Source organism: Oncorhynchus mykiss, chromosome 28 (genome assembly GCF_057628025.1).
Source record: "Oncorhynchus mykiss isolate SJ-2025 chromosome 28, ASM5762802v1, whole genome shotgun sequence".
Lineage (NCBI taxonomy): Eukaryota > Metazoa > Chordata > Actinopteri > Salmoniformes > Salmonidae > Oncorhynchus > Oncorhynchus mykiss.
In genome coordinates, this window is record NC_143049.1 from 28,608,242 (window position 1) to 28,626,087 (window position 17,846).

Here is a 17,846-nt window from a genome sequence, read left to right on the forward strand (position 1 = left end):
CGAGTTACATAAGGAATGCACAATACCTCCATCAGTGCTCAGACTGTCCGCAATAGGCTGAGAGAGGCTGGACTGAGGGCGTGTAGGTCTGTTGTAAGGCAGGTCCTCACCAGACATCACCGGCAACAACGTCGCCTATGGGCACAAACCCACTGTCGCTGGACCAGACAGGACTGGCAAAAAGTGCTCTTCACTGACGAGTCACGGTTTTGTCTCAACAGGGGTGATGGTCGGATCCGCGTTTATCGTCGACGGAATGAGCGTTACACCGAGGCCTGTACTCTGGAGCAGGATCGATTTTGGAGGTGGAGGGTCCATCATGGTCTGGGGCAGTGTGTCTTATTCTTCTCACTTTGCTTGGTGAGGTAGATTGCTGCTATAACTTGATGACCCTTCACATACCTAACCATTTCCTTGGCTCTCTTGTAGAGTGTATCCATTGTTTTCAGTGCCATGATGTCCTTGAGGAGCAGATTCAATGCATGAGCAGCATAGCCAATGGGTGTGATGTGAGGGTAGGACTCCTCCACTTTAGACCAAGCGGCCTTCATGTTCGCAGCATTGTCTGGCACCAGTGCAAATACCTTCTGTGGTCCAAGGTCATTGATGACTGCCTTCAGCTCATCTGCAATGTAGAGACCGGTGTGTCTGTGCTCTTGTAGAATACTGGTTGTGGGGTGGAGATTACGTCGTTAATTATTCCTTGCCCACAAACATTCGACCACCCATCAGAGATGATTGCAATACAGTCTGCTTTCTCTATGATTTGCTTGACCTTCACTTAAACTCTGAACTCTGCATCCAGCAAATGAGTAGATTAAACATGTCTGGTTGGAGGGGTATATGCTGGGCGAAGAACATTCAGAAATCTCTTCCAATACACATTGCCTGTGAGCATCATAGGGGAACCAGTTGCATACACAGCTCGAGCAAGACACTCATCAGAATTTCTCTGACTACTTTCCTCCATTGAGTCAAAAAAACTTCTGATTCCAGCTGTTGCTATCGATAAGGTGTCTGATTCATAATTTTCACCTCGAATAGAGGTAGAGGGACTTTTGTCAGAGGTTATGTGCTCTGAGGGAACTTGATGCACTTGCCCAGATGATTCTGCATCTTTGTTGCATTCTTCGCATATAATTGGGCACAGTATTTGCAAATGTACACAGCTTTTCCTTCTATATTAGCTGCAGTGAAATGTGCCCGTGGCATTTTCCTGTAAAGATTAGAAAAAAAATGAGTTAAGAAGAAACCCAAATACAATTCCATGTACAGATAAATAGTTAAGCAGTTAGATTAATCAACTCCTTTGTAAGATAAATGTTTTAACATGTATGGAAACAGGTGAATTAACACTCCTCAGTTAGCAGGTTCAAGCAAGCTAAAACCCACATGGTAGAAAAAACGAACTAGCAGAAATTGTTAACAAGTTAGAAATGATTTTAAAACACTTTGCTGTAGGCTACTATTTACTAGTTAACAAAAAATAATGTATGTCATATAAAATATATCCACCCCACCCAGTACTGTAATTAAAACTTACCGGAAAGCATGTAGTCCTTGGCTCAGACAGTGTAATAGCGTGGGTTCAATAGCATCTCATTAGTGTGCAAGATCTTGAGAATCAGCTGTACATGCGATAGAAGAGTGCACTGCACAGGTGATGGAAGAATGCACTGTGCATGTAGAGGGTTGCAATTCCATTGAATTGGGGATAATTTAAACAAAATATGCCACAAGACCTAGAATTGCCTTATGTGTATCCCACAAAAAAGGTTCACTGTTTTAAGCTAACTTTTTTTTATGAATTTAAGCAATATTCCCAAACTTCCTATGGAAAAATTCCAGTAATTTACCAGAAGGTTTCTGACCCTTTGCAACCCTATTTGGAGGTGAGAGGAGACAGTGCTGTATGTCAGTATTGGAGGTGAGTCACACTCTGTGCTGAGATGAGACAGAACTGTATGTTATTACTGGAGGTGACCTTAGTGTGGAGTTGACAGATACTGCAGGGGGATATCTTTGGTTATATCACCAGAGGTAGCGTTCCAGTGTACTACTAAACTCACAGCTCTAAAGGTCAGGGCTGTCTGAGAATGGACAGTGACAGAGAAGGTGCAATACTCTATTCTGCTTTGTGGTTTCTGTCTACATGCGTAATGCCAGATATATTGCCAGAGACATATATTGAAATACGCTACATGACCAAAATAATATGGTCACCTGCCCTTCGAACATCCCCCTTCCAAAATCATGGACATTAATATGGAATTTGTCCCCCATTTCCTGCTCTAACAGCCTCCACTATTCTGGGAAAGTTTTCCACTAGATGTTGGAATATTGCTTTGGGGACTTGCTTCCATTCATACACAAGCATTAGTGAGGTCGGGCACTGATTTTGGGCGATTAGGTCTGGCTCGCAGTCGGCATTGTAATTCATCCCAAAGGTGTTAGATGGGGTTGAGGTCAGGGCTCTGTGCAGGCCAGTGAAGTTCTTCCACACTGATCGACAAACCATTTCTGTGTGAACCTCGCTTTGTGCACGGGGGCATTGTCATACTGAAACCTGAAATGGCCTTCCCCAAACTGTTGCCACAAAGTTGGAAGCACAGAATCGTCTGGAATGTCATTGTATGCTGTAGCCTTAAGATTTCCCTTCACTGGAACTAAGGGGCCTTGCACCATTATTCCTCCTCCACCAAACTTTACAGTTGTCACTAAGCAATGGGGCAGGTAGTGTTCTCCTGGAATCCACCAAACCCAGATTCATCCGCCGGACTGCCAGATGGTGACGCCTGATCCATCACTCCAGAGAACGTGTTTCCACTGCTCCAGAGTCCAGTGGCAGCTTTACCCTACTACAGCCGACACTTGGCCATGGAAACCAATTTGATGAAGGTCCTGACATACAGTCATTGTTCACCCGGCGGTCCCGTTGTGTGGCCTTCGCAGTTGAGACGTTGTTGCTCTTAGACATTTCCACTTCACAATAACAGCACTTCCAGTTGACCAGGGCAGCTCTAGCAGTGCAGACATTTTATGAACTGACTTGTTGGAAATGTGGCATCCTATGACGGTGCCACGTTGAAAGTCACTGAGCTCTTCAGTAAAGTCATTCTACTGCTAATGTTTGTCTATGGAGATTGCATGGCGGTGTGCTCGATTTTATACACCTGTCACTAACAGGTGTGACTGAGAGCCGAATCCACCGATTTTAAAATTATTATTATTATTTAATTTTTATACATATATATTTGTTTTGAATGGGTGTCCACATACTTTTGTTTTATATAGTGTATGTAAAAAAATGTATGTCTCTGTCTAAATGATGCTATCTGACTTATTTTGGAAGAAATGCGTATTTCGTAACTTTGCAGGGTATGCATCCTACTCTTAATTCAAATACCCTTGGTAGTGCAGGGCTTACACACGTACACAAAACAAAATAGATTTTCACAGCTGATTGAGGATGGTGCTTTGTGTTGCAGTAATGGCCTCCTTTCAGTGCATGCTAATAATGAGAATGCCAAAATGAGTGAAACGGAGGCTCTGAGTAGAGTAATCTAATGACACTGCCACATTCTGTGCAATAAGAAATTGCTTTTGGTTTTCACAAAATCAATAGCGGTTCAATTAGAGATACTCTTTGCACTGAATGACTTTCTAGAATTGCATAATTGTGTCATTATTGCTATGTGTGACTTTGCGTGTGTGTGCCATTTATTACAAATTGATTGCTAAATGTTTAACTACGGGGTACATTCATTTCACCCTGGGGAACGCATAGTAATATAAATGTAAAATAAGGTGTTGTATCTAACAAAGTGCTCCATTTCCTTTTCACACAAATACAAGCTGACCTCATCACGTTTTCCAGCTAGATTTTGTATAACGTTACCAGTTGGCATCAGGAGAGTTTGACTGGCCCAGAGCCTTAGTTTTTATGTAATAGCCTCTCTTTTCTTTCTCCCTCTTTATTCCCCCAAATACTCCACTTGATATTTTTCCCCCATTTTTTTAAAACTCTTTGATATTGTTTCTGTTCTGTTTTTCTTATTATTCAAAACTCCTCTAGCCAGCCCCCCCATCTCCTTACATCTCTGTTTTCGTTCTGCGTCAGACAGTCTCAAAGGCTCGCGTTGACAGCCTCTCTCTCTCTCTCTCTCTCTCTCTCTCTCTCTCTCTCTCTCTCTCTCTCTCTCTCTCTCCGTGTGTTCTTCCGAAGCCCTGGAGGCCTTGTCTCTCTCTCCTGAGGCGACCTCTCTCCCCCAGCGACGCCTCTAGCTGGAACAGAGACACACTGCACACCCACCAGAGCACTCATTCACAATCAAACCTCAGCAGGACAATGATGATGGGGATCTACATCCTCCCTGTCACTGTCTTCCCACTGGGCACAGACATCAATTCAACGTTTGTTCAATGTAATTTAATTGAAATGACATGGAAACAACATTGATTCAACCTGTGTGTGTGTGTGTGTGTATCTGTCCGTCCGTCCGTCCAGTGGGTTATCTCTTCACTTAGGTTGTCTCAAGACTTTCAATTCATTCATGTTGAAATGTTGTGTGATAGCCTGTATGATTGACAGGGATGATAAGTGAGTGAGAGCTGGAGTTGCTGATGTTTCAGATTGTCAACACTTTCTTGGCTTTGGGAAACACAGACGTATGCACATCCACGCACAAACACACGCCTTTGTCTTGTGCACACACATTTTGAGTGACGATGCCAGAGAAATATAGACACACCTCACAAATGGTTGGACAAGTTGCCAACCACAAGGCTCACTGCACTGTCTGTCCTCCTTCTCAATCATCCAGCACCCCCTTAATAAATCTTCACATCCTTTCATGTAAAAAGCTGTTGTTTCAGCAGCTTAGATGCTACTGCAGTTTTTAATTGCCAGTCTTCTGTTGAAAAGAGAGAAATTAAGCAGCAATCTGGTGCCTAATTAGGCTTTGATTCCTGATTTGTTTTGTGCAGAGGGTCTCATTCAGATGTGTGTGTGTGTGTGCGCGTCATGCTGTAGTGTGGGCGAGGGTAATATGATATGACACTGCTGATTTAAAGAAGGGCCATGGGTGCTCTCCACTTTGACAAAACATTATTTGAATCTCTCTCTAACATAATAAATGTAATTTAGCAGATGCTTTATTTCAAAGCGACTAACAGTCAAATGTGCATATATTTTACATACAGGTGGCCCCGGGAAGTAATGATACAATGTTTAACTGTGAAAATACATGAGAGTGGAGTCTTCAACAGGTCTGTGTAGGAGGGTATCACTCACTCACACACAGTCTTGTTATACTGTACCAGTGAAGATCAACTCCGTATCTATCCTGTTTTGTGGGCTACACTGCCACCCACTCACTCTCTATTACTTTAAGACTCTATGTGTTAATCTCATTTACCTCCCAGGCACTCAAATTATTACACTCAGATACAACCAAGAAGATGTCTTTAAAAGACCATGTTTACTTTGTTTAGGCTCTCTAGTTTTGTATTTTGGATAATTAGCCTATTTCTCTAATTCTATGTAAACAAATATTTACTTTGTGAGCCAATATTTGCCTTTGTGCACATACTTGATCCAGTTAAACTCTTCGTCTTCCACCAGAAATAGTGTTTGTAGACATCCCTTATCAATACTATAGGTGCCCCAGGCAGGCCCTGACAGTGCCTTAATTTGATCGTATCTGAGCAGGCTATAACCACTTGTTTAGTATATACAATATCATATTGTAACTTGTTATTGTAACTCTGTAACTAGCTACTGTATTATACACAATAAGCTGAGACACAACCGTGTGTCAACTCTCTTTGAAGTCCCACATGGCACAGGCTAGGCAGACAGACGGGCGAACACGCTAGGCGGACAGGCTAGGCAGACAGGCTAGGCGAACAGACAGATGGGCGGACAGGCTAGGGGGACGGGCGGACAGGCTAGGGGGACGGGCGGACAGGCTAGGGGGACGGGCGGACAGGCTAGGCGGACGAGCGGACAGGCTAGGCGAACAGACAGACGGGCGGACAGGCTAGGGGGACGGGCGGACAGGCTAGGCGGACGAGCGGACAGGCTAGGCGAACAGACGGGCGGACAGGCTAGGCGGACAGACAGACGGGCGGACAAGCAAGGCGGACAGGCAAGGCGGACAGACAGACGGGCGGACAGGCAAGGCGGACAGACAGACGGGCGGACAGACAGACGGGCGGACAGGCTAGGCAGACAGACAGACGGGAGGACAGGCTAGGCGGACAGACGGACGGGAGGACAGGCTAGGCGGGTGGACAGACAGACGGGCGGACAGGCTAGGCAGACAGACAGACGGGCGGACAGGCTAGGCGGACAGACAGACGGGAGGACAGGCTAGGCGGACAGACAGACGGGAGGACAGGCTAGGCAGACAGACAGACGGGAGGACAGGCTAGGCGGACAGACAGATGGGAGACAGACGGGAGGACAGGCTAGGCGGACGGACAGACGGGAGGACAGGCTAGGCGGACGGACAGACGGGAGGACAGGCTAGGCGGACAGACAGACGGGAGGACAGGCTAGGCAGACAGACAGACGGGAGGACAGGCTAGGCGGACAGACAGATGGGAGACAGACGGGAGGACAGGCTAGGCGGACGGACAGACGGGAGGACAGGCTAGGCGGACGGACAGACGGGAGGACAGGCTAGGCGGACGGACAGACGGGAGGACAGGCTAGGCGGACGGACAGACGGGAGGACAGGCTAGGCGGACGGACAGACGGGAGGACAGGCTAGGCGGACGGACAGACGGGAGGACAGGCTAGGCGGACGGACAGACGGGAGGACAGGCTAGGCGGACGGACAGACGGGAGGACAGGCTAGGCGGACGGACAGACGGGAGGACAGGCTAGGCGGACGGACAGACGGGAGGACAGGCTAGGCGGACGGACAGACGGGAGGACAGGCTAGGCGGACGGACAGACGGGAGGACAGGCTAGGCGGACGGACAGACGGGAGGACAGGCTAGGCGGACGGACAGACGGGAGGACAGGCTAGGCGGACGGACAGACGGGAGGACAGGCTAGGCGGACGGACAGGCTAGGCGGACAGGCTAGGCGGACGGACAGGCTAGGCGGACAGGCAAGGCGGACGGGCGGACAGACAGACGGGCGGACAGGCTAGGCGGACAGACAGACGGAAGGAAAGGCTAGGCGGCTAGGTGGACGGACAGACGGGAGGACAGGCTAGGCGGACAGACAGACGGGAGGACAGGCTAGGCGGACGGACAGACGGGAGGACAGGCTAGGCGGACGGACAGACGGGAGGACAGGCTAGGCGGACGGACAGACGGGAGGACAGGCTAGGCGGACGGACAGACGGGAGGACAGGCTAGGCGGACGGACAGACGGGAGGACAGGCTAGGCGGACGGACAGACGGGAGGACAGGCTAGGCGGACGGACAGACGGGAGGACAGGCTAGGCGGACGGACAGACGGGAGGACAGGCTAGGCGGACGGACAGACGGGAGGACAGGCTAGGCGGACGGACAGACGGGAGGACAGGCTAGGCGGACGGACAGACGGGAGGACAGGCTAGGCGGACGGACAGACGGGAGGACAGGCTAGGCGGACGGACAGACGGGAGGACAGGCTAGGCGGACGGACAGGCTAGGCGGACAGGCTAGGCGGACGGACAGGCTAGGCGGACAGGCAAGGCGGACGGGCGGACAGACAGACGGGCGGACAGGCTAGGCGGACAGACAGACGGAAGGAAAGGCTAGGCGGCTAGGTGGACGGACAGACGGGAGGACAGGCTAGGCGGACAGACAGACGGGAGGACAGGCTAGGCGGACGGACAGACGGGAGGACAGGCTAGGCGGACGGACAGACGGGCGGACAGGCTAGGGGAACGGGCGGACAGGCTAGGCGGACAGACAGACGGGCGGACAGGCAAGGCGGACAGGCAAGGCAGACGGGCGGACAGAGAGACGGGCGGACAGGCTAGGCGGACAGACAGACGGAAGGAAAGGCTAGGCGGCTAGGCGGACGGACAGACGGGAGGACAGGCTAGGCGGACAGACAGACGGGAGGACAGGCTAGGCGGACAGACAGACGGGAGACAGACGGGAGGACAGGCTAGGCGGACGAACAGACGGGAGGACAGGCTAGGCAGACGGACAGACGGGAGGACAGGCTAGGCGGACGGACAGATGGGAGGACAGGCTAGGCGGACGGACAGACGGGCGGACAGGCAAGGAGGACAGGCAAGGCAGACAGACAGATGGGCGGACAGGCAAGGCGGACAGACAGACTGGCGGACAGGCTAGGCGGACAGACAGATGGGAGACAGACGGGAGGACAGGCTAGGCGGACGGACAGACGGGCGGACAGGCAAGGAGGACAGGCAAGGCAGACAGACAGATGGGCGGACAGGCAAGGCGGACAGACAGACGGGCGGACAGGCTAGGCGGACAGACAGATGGGAGACAGACGGGAGGACAGGCTAGGCGGACGGACAGACGGACAGGCTAGGCGGACAGGCTAGGCGGACGGACAGACGGGAGGACAGGCTAGGCGGACAGACAGACGGGAGGACAGGCTAGCTGGACGAACAGACGGGAGGACAGGCTAGGCGGACAAACAGACGGGAGGACAGGCTAGGCGGACAAACAGACGGGAGGACAGGCTAGGCGGACGAACAGACGGGAGGACAGGCTAGGCGGACGAACAGACGGGAGGACAGGCTAGGCGGACGGACAGACGGGAGGACAGGCTAGGCGGACGGACAGACGGGAGGACAGGCTAGGCGGACGGACAGACGGGAGGACAGGCTAGGCGGACGGACAGACGGGAGGACAGGCTAGGCGGACGGACAGACGGGAGGACAGGCTAGGCGGACGGACAGACGGGAGGACAGGCTAGGCGGACGGACAGACGGGAGGACAGGCTAGGCGGACGGACAGACGGGAGGACAGGCTAGGCGGACGGACAGACGGGAGGACAGGCTAGGTGGACGGACAGACGGGAGGACAGGCTAGGCGGACGGACAGGTGGGAGGACAGGCGGACAGACAACGGGAGGATAGACAGACAGGAGGACAGTGGAGACTGGAAATGAATCAATGAAGAAGAGACTGACAGAGACAGAGTTACAGTAGAAGCCTACCACTTCAGCGAGTGGTGACACTGATTTAGGTTGTCTAGGGGACCTCACTACTTGTTCAGATTAACCTTCCTGCTCAGGGATTCTCTTTCCTCAGCTCTGTCACATCGATAGTGACACTGGAGACCCAGACAAGGAGATGTCAGTGCTCTAGCTTACATGTTTAAACTTGGCTAAGGCATGTGTACAAACAGGAGTATATGCTTTGGTAGTGAGTGAGTCTGAACAAAACATTAAGAACACCTTCCTAATATAGAGTTGTACCCCCCTTTTTACCCTCAGAATAGCATCAATTCATCGGGGCATGGACTCTATAAGGTGTCGAAAGCATTCCACAGGGATGGCCCATGTTGACTCCAATGCTTCCCACAGTTGTCAAGTTGGCTGGGTGTCCTTTGTGTGGTGTACCATTCTTGATACACAGGGGAAACTGTTGAGCGTGAAAAACCCAGCAGCGTTGCAGTTTTTGACACAAACCTGTGCGCCTGGCACCTACTACCATACCCCGTTCAAAGGCACTTACATTTGTCTTGCCCAATCATCCTCTGAATGGCACACAGACACAATCAATGTCTCAAATGTGTCAAGGCTTTAAAACCCTTCTTTAACCTGTCTCCTCCTCTTCATCTACACTGATTTGAAGTGGATTTAACAAGTGACATCAATAAGGGATCATAGCTTTCACCTGGATTCACCTGGTCAGTCTGTCACGGAATGAGCAGGTGTTCTTAATGTTTTATACACAGTAATTGATGGTTTTTAATCAATGTCTAATGGCTGATAGTTAATGATCCTGTATCATGTCAAATAGAGCACTGCCCATTACGCCTAATCAAGGCACTGTTATCGACATAATGAAGAATCAGAAGCTTGTCATCCGTTGATTTTTGAAAATATGAAATATGGAGGGATCCGGCATATTTTTTTGAAAGTGACTTGACAACAATCAATATTTAAACTGCTACACATACTGTCCCAGCTAGCACATAACGTTCTGAGAACCATATGTTTGTTAGAGTTGTCGAGAGTGGTTGTCCTATAGTTATTTTGCATACATCCTACCTTTTGCGGAATGGTGCAAAATAGCTACCTGGCTTTTGAACATTCTCATCACATTTAAGGAACTTGACAAAATAAGTTATTTTCTTGGTATTTCATTACTTAAACAGAACGTTTCCTAAAAGTTCGAACATGGTTGCATTTCATTTACATTTTGGTCATGTTCTAGGAACATTCTCCAACTGGTTTGACATTGGGAATGTTCTCAAATAGTTCATAGAACGTTAAGAAACAACGTTCTTCTGTGGGAATTTCAGTACATCAGGATAACGTTTCTTACAGGTTTCCTCAGGGTTCTATTTAAAGTCATGTTCTGAGAATGTTTAGAAAACTTTCCATTAAAAAAAACACCAAAATCCATGTGTCCTATCTGTGCTTGGAGTTTTTTTTAAATCACACACAGTAAGCTAGCAGTGTTATTAAAAGTCTTATTGAAACATCCAGTAAAATGTTTAAGGAAGTTATTAAAAAACCTCTAAATAACCTATAATTTCAGTTCTCAGAGTAACAATAAAACTTTCAAGGAACCAGAGTAAAACATTCTCAGAACATCCTTGCAACCGTAAAATAAACGTTCCCAGGACAGGCAAAATGTTCACTTCTGTTCTTATGACTGACAGTGTGTGTGTGTGTGTGTGTGTGTGTGTGTGTGTGTGTGTGTGTGTGTGTGTGTGTGTATATATGAGGGGAAGGGAAAAGGAAAGGTAAAGAGTAGTATACTTTCTCCCTCTGCCATAACAATGATCTACACAGCCAGTGGATGTGACCTAGTTTAGAACAGGCTGCATCATATTCAACTTTAATACGTGCTAACAAACTAGATCCCATTACTGTGTGGAGCTCCATCTCTCAAGTGTTTTTCTCACGATTCTTCTCTTTTTTTTTCTACCTTAGAGCTGTAGAGGCAGTTTTGAAATGGCCCTATGGATATGGTGTTCATATTGGCACAGCCTCAGTCTCTGCAGGACTTGTCAATGTCATCCGGAGTTGTCAGTCTCATCAACTTGGACACTGTATATGAAACCGCAACTAAAAGCCAAGCGTGGTCTGGGTAATCGTCAAGGGTGGTCTGGGTAATCGTCAAGGGTGGTCTGGGTAATCGTCAAGGGTGGTCTGGGTAATCGTCAAGGGTGGTCTGGGTAATCGTCAAGGGTGGTCTGGGTAATCGTCAAGGGTGGTCTGGGTAATCGTCAAGGGTTAAATTGCTATGTATAGAAATGTTAAACACTTCAAGGTAATGGTGATCTAGTATAAAATGACTTATACCTGGACGTTTCCTTCAAGTTCTCTTAGTCTGGTTCTGTCTCTCTACATTCATTGCTCTTGACATACTCTTCCTGGCTGAAGCGTGAGGCTTCAAGATACATTAGCAGGTGGTACTCAGTGTGACAGCCAACTTCGCCTGTTTCCACTTGAGGCCAACTGGTACAATTAGCACAAACATGGACTGGATTGCTTACAAAGGCACTAATACAGCCAGTGTATTCTGCAGTCAATGGGCTGTACAGTCAGTGAGCCTCAGTCAATAAGACAACTTATAGTTGTTGATTTTCTAAAAGCCAGAATGTGTGGTGTTACATCAAGGCGGCCATCTTGTCCATCCATGGTCCAGATGGTGCTTTTGAACTCTGACCCTGCTTTGATTTCGAAGGTGAAAGTATCTGACTTTTAACCTCCACTGTATCCCATTGTATTGCCCAGCAGTGGATAAACTCAGGGGGTCTGAGACTACAGCTACCCCACAGTGCTCTGAGTGCCTGCCTCGCAGGTGTCAGATGAGTTAGGTCCAGCTTATATATTTATACCTACTGTACCGTCGTCATGGATGGATACCTCTCATTTATTCTTCTTACCCAGAATACTCCACTGTGTGGATGAAACTCCGAAGCCAAATAAATGCATGGAGCAGAGAAGGGGAGAGGGAGATAAAGGCCAAGAAGGAGAGAAATACTATAGATAATGTAAGAGTGAGTGACAGAGGGAAATAAAGAGAGAGCGATAAGCCCCAAAATCAGCAGAGATGAAACTCTGTTATTAATGGGTAAGACGTCCTGTGCCAGCATGATAAGAGGGACTGTTACCCTCCATGTAAAATGAATTGTTAGACAGCATTATATTCCCTCACGTTTGGTGCAGGAGAAAGGAAAAATGTTATTACAAACACAGCTGGGTGTATCACACTCTATATACCACACAGCAAGACCTGCTCTAAATTCACACTTCAGAAAGTGTACTTGTAAAGGCACTAGAAAATAGAGGAAAGGGTCTATGATGGCTAACAGTTTATAATGCCTAAATCACACATTTTACATGGAGCCACTTTAGACTGATGGAATGTGAACACCACCAAGCTCTATTCTATTCAGTCGTGTTTCTATAACTTTAATTTCTACTACCTCCACTATTCGACTACTTATGTTTTTTTGCTCCCCATAGCAATTCTACACTAATTTTCTCCACTATTGCAGATTCCCCAACAAGCTAGTTTTTGATCCATTACCAACAAAGCTTCCAAGCAAACAAACCATTGAACTGCAAACTTAATGTTCCAATTTCAGTTCTTTGATTAAGCACAGAGACATTGTCGATTGATGACAATATTTGAGAGTTGATCATGGTAGTACAGCAACACCTTTCAACATGTCATTCTGTATCTCTATCTCAATGGGGCTATGTCTGTCTGTCTGTGTGTGTTTGTGTGATGTATTTCAGAGGGCCGGAAGTGGAGACAGCCAAGACAGGACTAAGTGTTTTTCCTCTACCTCACTGTGTTATTATGATTGAATGAGCCCATCTGGCTTCTGTAGGTGGAGAGTCGTTGACGCTGGGTGTTGGTGTTTGATTCAGATTGTCTGGAACAAAGCACCTCAATCTATCACTGCTTGTACTGGGAGGGGAGACCAACACATTGGAATAAGCTTCCTCTGTCTTTGTTACAATATCAAGTCCCTCTGTATCTCCGCTGAAGGTAGCTAGCTGTAAGTGGGTTTTACTGTTGTAGCACTGAGCCATTGCAGTCGTCCTGTCGTCAGTGTCTCAGGTAAAAGACCTGGGATAAAAGTGCTACATGTTCATTAGGCCTACCTGGAATGTTGTCATGTGTGAAAGCTATCTTAGAGATGTTGGGCATCTATTCCAACTTCAGTCATTTGCATTTTAAAGCTAGCTATAACACATTAATTAACAAGCGGACATCTTTTAAATAGCTGTTGAGGAATGTAGTGAAAGTCAATGTCTCTCCCTCATTCATTAACTTTCAACGGGATTTGTTAACCCTCAGTCGTAGACAGCGTGTCCTGTGGCCTTCACGACCGGTAACTCGCTTGGTTAACCCCTCCTGACCATGAAACGCAACAACAACAACCACAGTATTGGGAGCTGCACTTCTGTGAAGAAAAAAACGTTGAGGCTTATGTCCCGGAAATGTTTTTAACTGAAAGACTGCAACAACAAAACGTTTTATTTTTAATTTTTTTTACAACACCTGTGTGTTGTGATGCGCCAGGTAGAAATTGCTGTGTCACTGCAACTTCTACTCTTGTTGCACTACATTCAACACATCTCATTACACTCAATTGACCACTCAACCACACAACTCCACCCACGGTCAATCTGTCTGACCGTGACCATTTAGCTGTGAGAACCCTTAGCACCCACTTGACTGTGAGCGTCTGACCATGAGATTGGCCAGCCCAGAGCAGAACCACTCCACTCCTCCTCATCATCCTCTCTGCACACCGCTACACAGCAATCTGCTTGCAGGAGGAACATTGGCGGTTTGTGATTCCTCTGGGCTGCCCCTGACATGCAATAATAGTCCTAATGTGTGTTTTTATTGTAGACCAGGGAATTAAAGCAATATTAAACCCGGGAGACTTCCTGGTAGTTAATGTGCTGGGGAACGTGTGGTGCGTGAGGTGTGGGGAGACTCAAAGCAGGTAAGTAAGGAGAACTCAGAGAGGGAACTCATACCGAATACTAACTTGAAGTACTGTAACTTGACAGGCCTTCCTGTAAGATCGAGTCCACTGTCTTACATTTGGTGGCAGCAGTGGGATCTGGACATCTACGAATACATCACTGTAAGTAAACAAACATGCACTTGAAGATCTTGTTGTGCAAGCCTGCCTTACTGTCACCTCCCTTGGCTGTAAAGGTCCACTGTCTTATCAAGATGTTTAAGACTGGTGTGTCTCACACCCCTGTTAGTCTCACCTTGCTTGACCTATAGACCTTGCTTGGTCCATTTTGACCTGTAGCCCTGACTTGTGTGTTGTACTGAGGAACATAAGGCTAATGTAAACAAGTGCGGCAGGCCAAACTAAACAGGGATTTAGGAGACACCAGCACAGATTGTTGCCATGGTGTTGCTAATGGGATTGTTACAGAAGAGTCAGGATTAAAGTCACTGAGTTACACTGTGTGACACAGCCTGAGCCATGCAGGGTCTGAATGACTGGGTGTGTTTACTAGGCCTGAGTCCTCAGCACTGAACACATTTACTGTGTTGCAGAGAAGGTTTTGCTGAACAAACATGCCTATAGACAGAGGGGACATGATACTTGATATCTTCATCATAAGGCCGTATAACTGTGATGTCTTCTTTTGGCAACAACATGGCGTCCATACCAGGAAATGATCAAATGACATATTATTTTTCCCATGCTTCGTAAACAACAGGTGTAGACTACTTACGGCCCTTCCCAACAATGCAGAGAGAACAAAAAGAGAAATAAAAGAATAACAGGAGGAATAAATACACAATGATACATGATATCGGGAAGATTCAGACCCCTTGACTTTTTCAACATTTTGTTACTTTTCAGCCTATTTCTAAAATGGTATAAATGATTTCATCAATTATCTACACACAATAGCCCATAATGACAAAGTGGAAACAAGATTTTAGAAATGTTTGCAAATGTATAAAAAATACAAACCGAAAAACCTTATTTACATAAGTATTCAGACCCTTTGACTTTTTCCACCTGTGCTAAATTCAATTCATTGGACATGATTTGGAAAGGCACACACCTGTCTATAAAAGGTCCCACAGTTGACAGTGCATGTCAGAGCAAAAACCAAGCCATGAGGTCAAAGGAATTGTCCGTAGAGCTACAATACAGGTTTGTGTCGAGGCACATACAATTGAAGTCGGAAGCTTACATACACTTTAGCCAAATACATTTAAACTCAGTTTTTCACAATTCCTGACATTTAATCCTAGTAAAAATTCCCTGTCTTAAGTCAGTTAGGATCACAACTTTATTTTAAGAATGTGAAATGTCAGAATAATAGTAGTGATTTATTTCAGCTTTTATTTCTTTCATCACATTCCCAGTGGGTCAGAAGTTTACATATACACTCAATTAGTATTTGGTAGCATTGCCTTTAAATTGTTTAACTTGGGTCAAACGTTTTGGGTAGCCTTCCACAAGCTTCCCACACTACGTTGGGTGAATTTGGGCCCATTTCTCCTGACAGAGCTGATGAAACTGAGTCAGTTTTGTAGGCCTCCTTGCTCACACACGCTTTTTCAGTTCTGCCCACACATTTTCTATATGATTGAGGTCCGGGCATTGTGATGGCCACTCCAATACCTTGACTTTGTTGTCCTTAAGCCATGTTTCCACAACTTTGGAAGTATGCTTGGGGTAATTGTCCATTTGGAAGACCCATTTGCAATCAAGCTTTTACTTCCTGACTGATGTCTCGAGATGTTGCTTCAATATATCCACATAATATTCCTGCCTCATGATGCCATCTATTTTGTGAAGTGCACCAGTCCCTCCTGCAGCAAAGCACACCCACAACATGATGCTGCCACCCACGTGCTTCATGGTTGGGATGGTGTTCTTCAGCTTGCAAACCTCCCCCTTTTCCCTCCAAACATAACGATGGTCATTATGGCCAAACAGTGTTTGGTGTTTATACTTGCGTACTATTGTTTGTACAGATGAACATGGTACATTCAGGCATTTGGAAATTGCTCCCAAGGATGAACCAGACCTGTGGAGGTCTACAATTTTGTTTTCTGAGGTCTTGGCTGATTTATTTTTGATTTTCCCATGATGTCAAGCAAAGAGGCACTGAGTTGAAAGGTAGGCCTTGAAATACATCCACAGGTACACCCCCAATTGACTCAAATTATGTCAATAAGCCTATCAGAAGCTTCTAAAGCCATGACACCATTTTCTGGAATTTTCCAAGCTGTTTAAATGCACAGTAAACTTAGTGTATGTAAACTTCTGACCCACTGGAATTGTGATACAGTGAAATAATCTGTCTGTAAACAATTGTTGGAAAAATTACTTGTGTCATGCACAAAGTAGATGTCCTAACTAACTTGCCAAAACTATAGTTTGTTAACAAGAAATTTGTGGAGTGGATGAAAAGAGTTTTCATGACTTCAACCTAAGTGTATGTAAACGTCCTACTTCAACTGTATGTGTAACCTTTTATTTAACTAGGCAAGTCAGTTAAGAACAAATTCTTATTTACAATGACAGCGTGTACCGGCCAAACCCGGACAACGCTGGGACAATTGTGTGCTGCCCTATGGGACTCCCAATCACAGCTGGTTGTGAATCAGCCTGGATTCTAACCAGAGTGTCTGTAGTGACGCCTCAAGCACTGAGATGCAGTGCCTTAGACCGCTGTGCTGCTCGGGTGCCCAATTTCTGGGGAAGGATACCAAAACATTTCTGCAGCATTGAAGGTCCCCAAGAACACAGTGGTCTCCATCATTCTTAAATGAAAGAAGTTTGGAACAACAAAGACTCTTTCCAAAGCTGGCCGCCTGGCCAAACTGAGCAATCTGGGGAGAAGGGCCTACGTTAGGGAGGTGACCAAGAACCCGATAGTCACTCTGACAGAGCTCCAGAGTTCCTCTGTGGAGATGGGAGAACCTTCCAGAAGGACAACCATCTCTGCAGCACTCCACCAATCAGGCTTTTATGGTAGCGTGGCCAGATAGAAGCCATTCCTCAGTAAAAAGCACACGACAGCCCGTTTGGAGTTTGCCAAAAGGCACCTAAAGACTTTCAGACCATGAGAAACAAGATTCTCTGTTCTGATGAAACCAACATTGAACTCTTTGGCCTGAATGCCAAGTGTCATGTCTAGAGGAAACCTGGCATCATCCTTACAGTGAAGCATGGTGGTGGCAGCATCTTGCTGTGGAGATGTTTTTCAGAGGCAGGGACTAGGAGACTAGTCAGGATCGAAGGAAAGATGAATGGAACAAAGTACAGAGAGCTCCTTGATGAAAACCTGCTCAGGACTTCAGACGGGGGCAAAGGTTCACCTTTCAACAGGACAATGACCCTAAACACAGAGCCAAGACAATGTAGGAGTGGCTTCGGGACATGTCTCTAAATGTCCTTGAGTGGCCCAACCAGAGCTGGGACTTGAACCCAATCAAGCATCTCTGGAGAGAACTGGAAATAGCTGTGCAGCAATGCTCACCATCATATCTGACAGAGCTTGAGAGGATCTGCAGAGAGAAATGGGAGGAAATCCCCAAATACACGTGTGCCAATGTAACGGATGTGAAACGGCTAGCTTAGTTAGCGTGGGCGCTAAATAGCGTTTCAATCAGTGACGTCACTTGCTCTGAGACCTTGAAGTGGTAGTTCCCCTTGCT

At 47.0% G+C, this 17,846-nt stretch overlaps 1 protein-coding gene across 3 annotated transcripts in view; it reads left to right on the forward strand.

The window, feature by feature from the left end:
* The window catches only part of LOC110508829 (choline transporter-like protein 5-A), a 66,911-nt gene that overhangs the window by 14,728 nt on the left and 34,337 nt on the right, over positions 1 to 17,846 (forward strand). For 2 of the 3 annotated variants that reach the window (XM_021589671.3, XM_090224961.1), the window contains exon 2: positions 14,207 to 14,283. The exons of the other annotated variant lie outside the window; for it this stretch is intronic. In XM_021589671.3, coding sequence (XP_021445346.3) covers positions 14,207 to 14,283 — 77 coding nt within the window. The remainder of the gene's footprint in view (positions 1 to 14,206; positions 14,284 to 17,846) is intronic. 3 annotated transcript variants of the gene reach the window in all.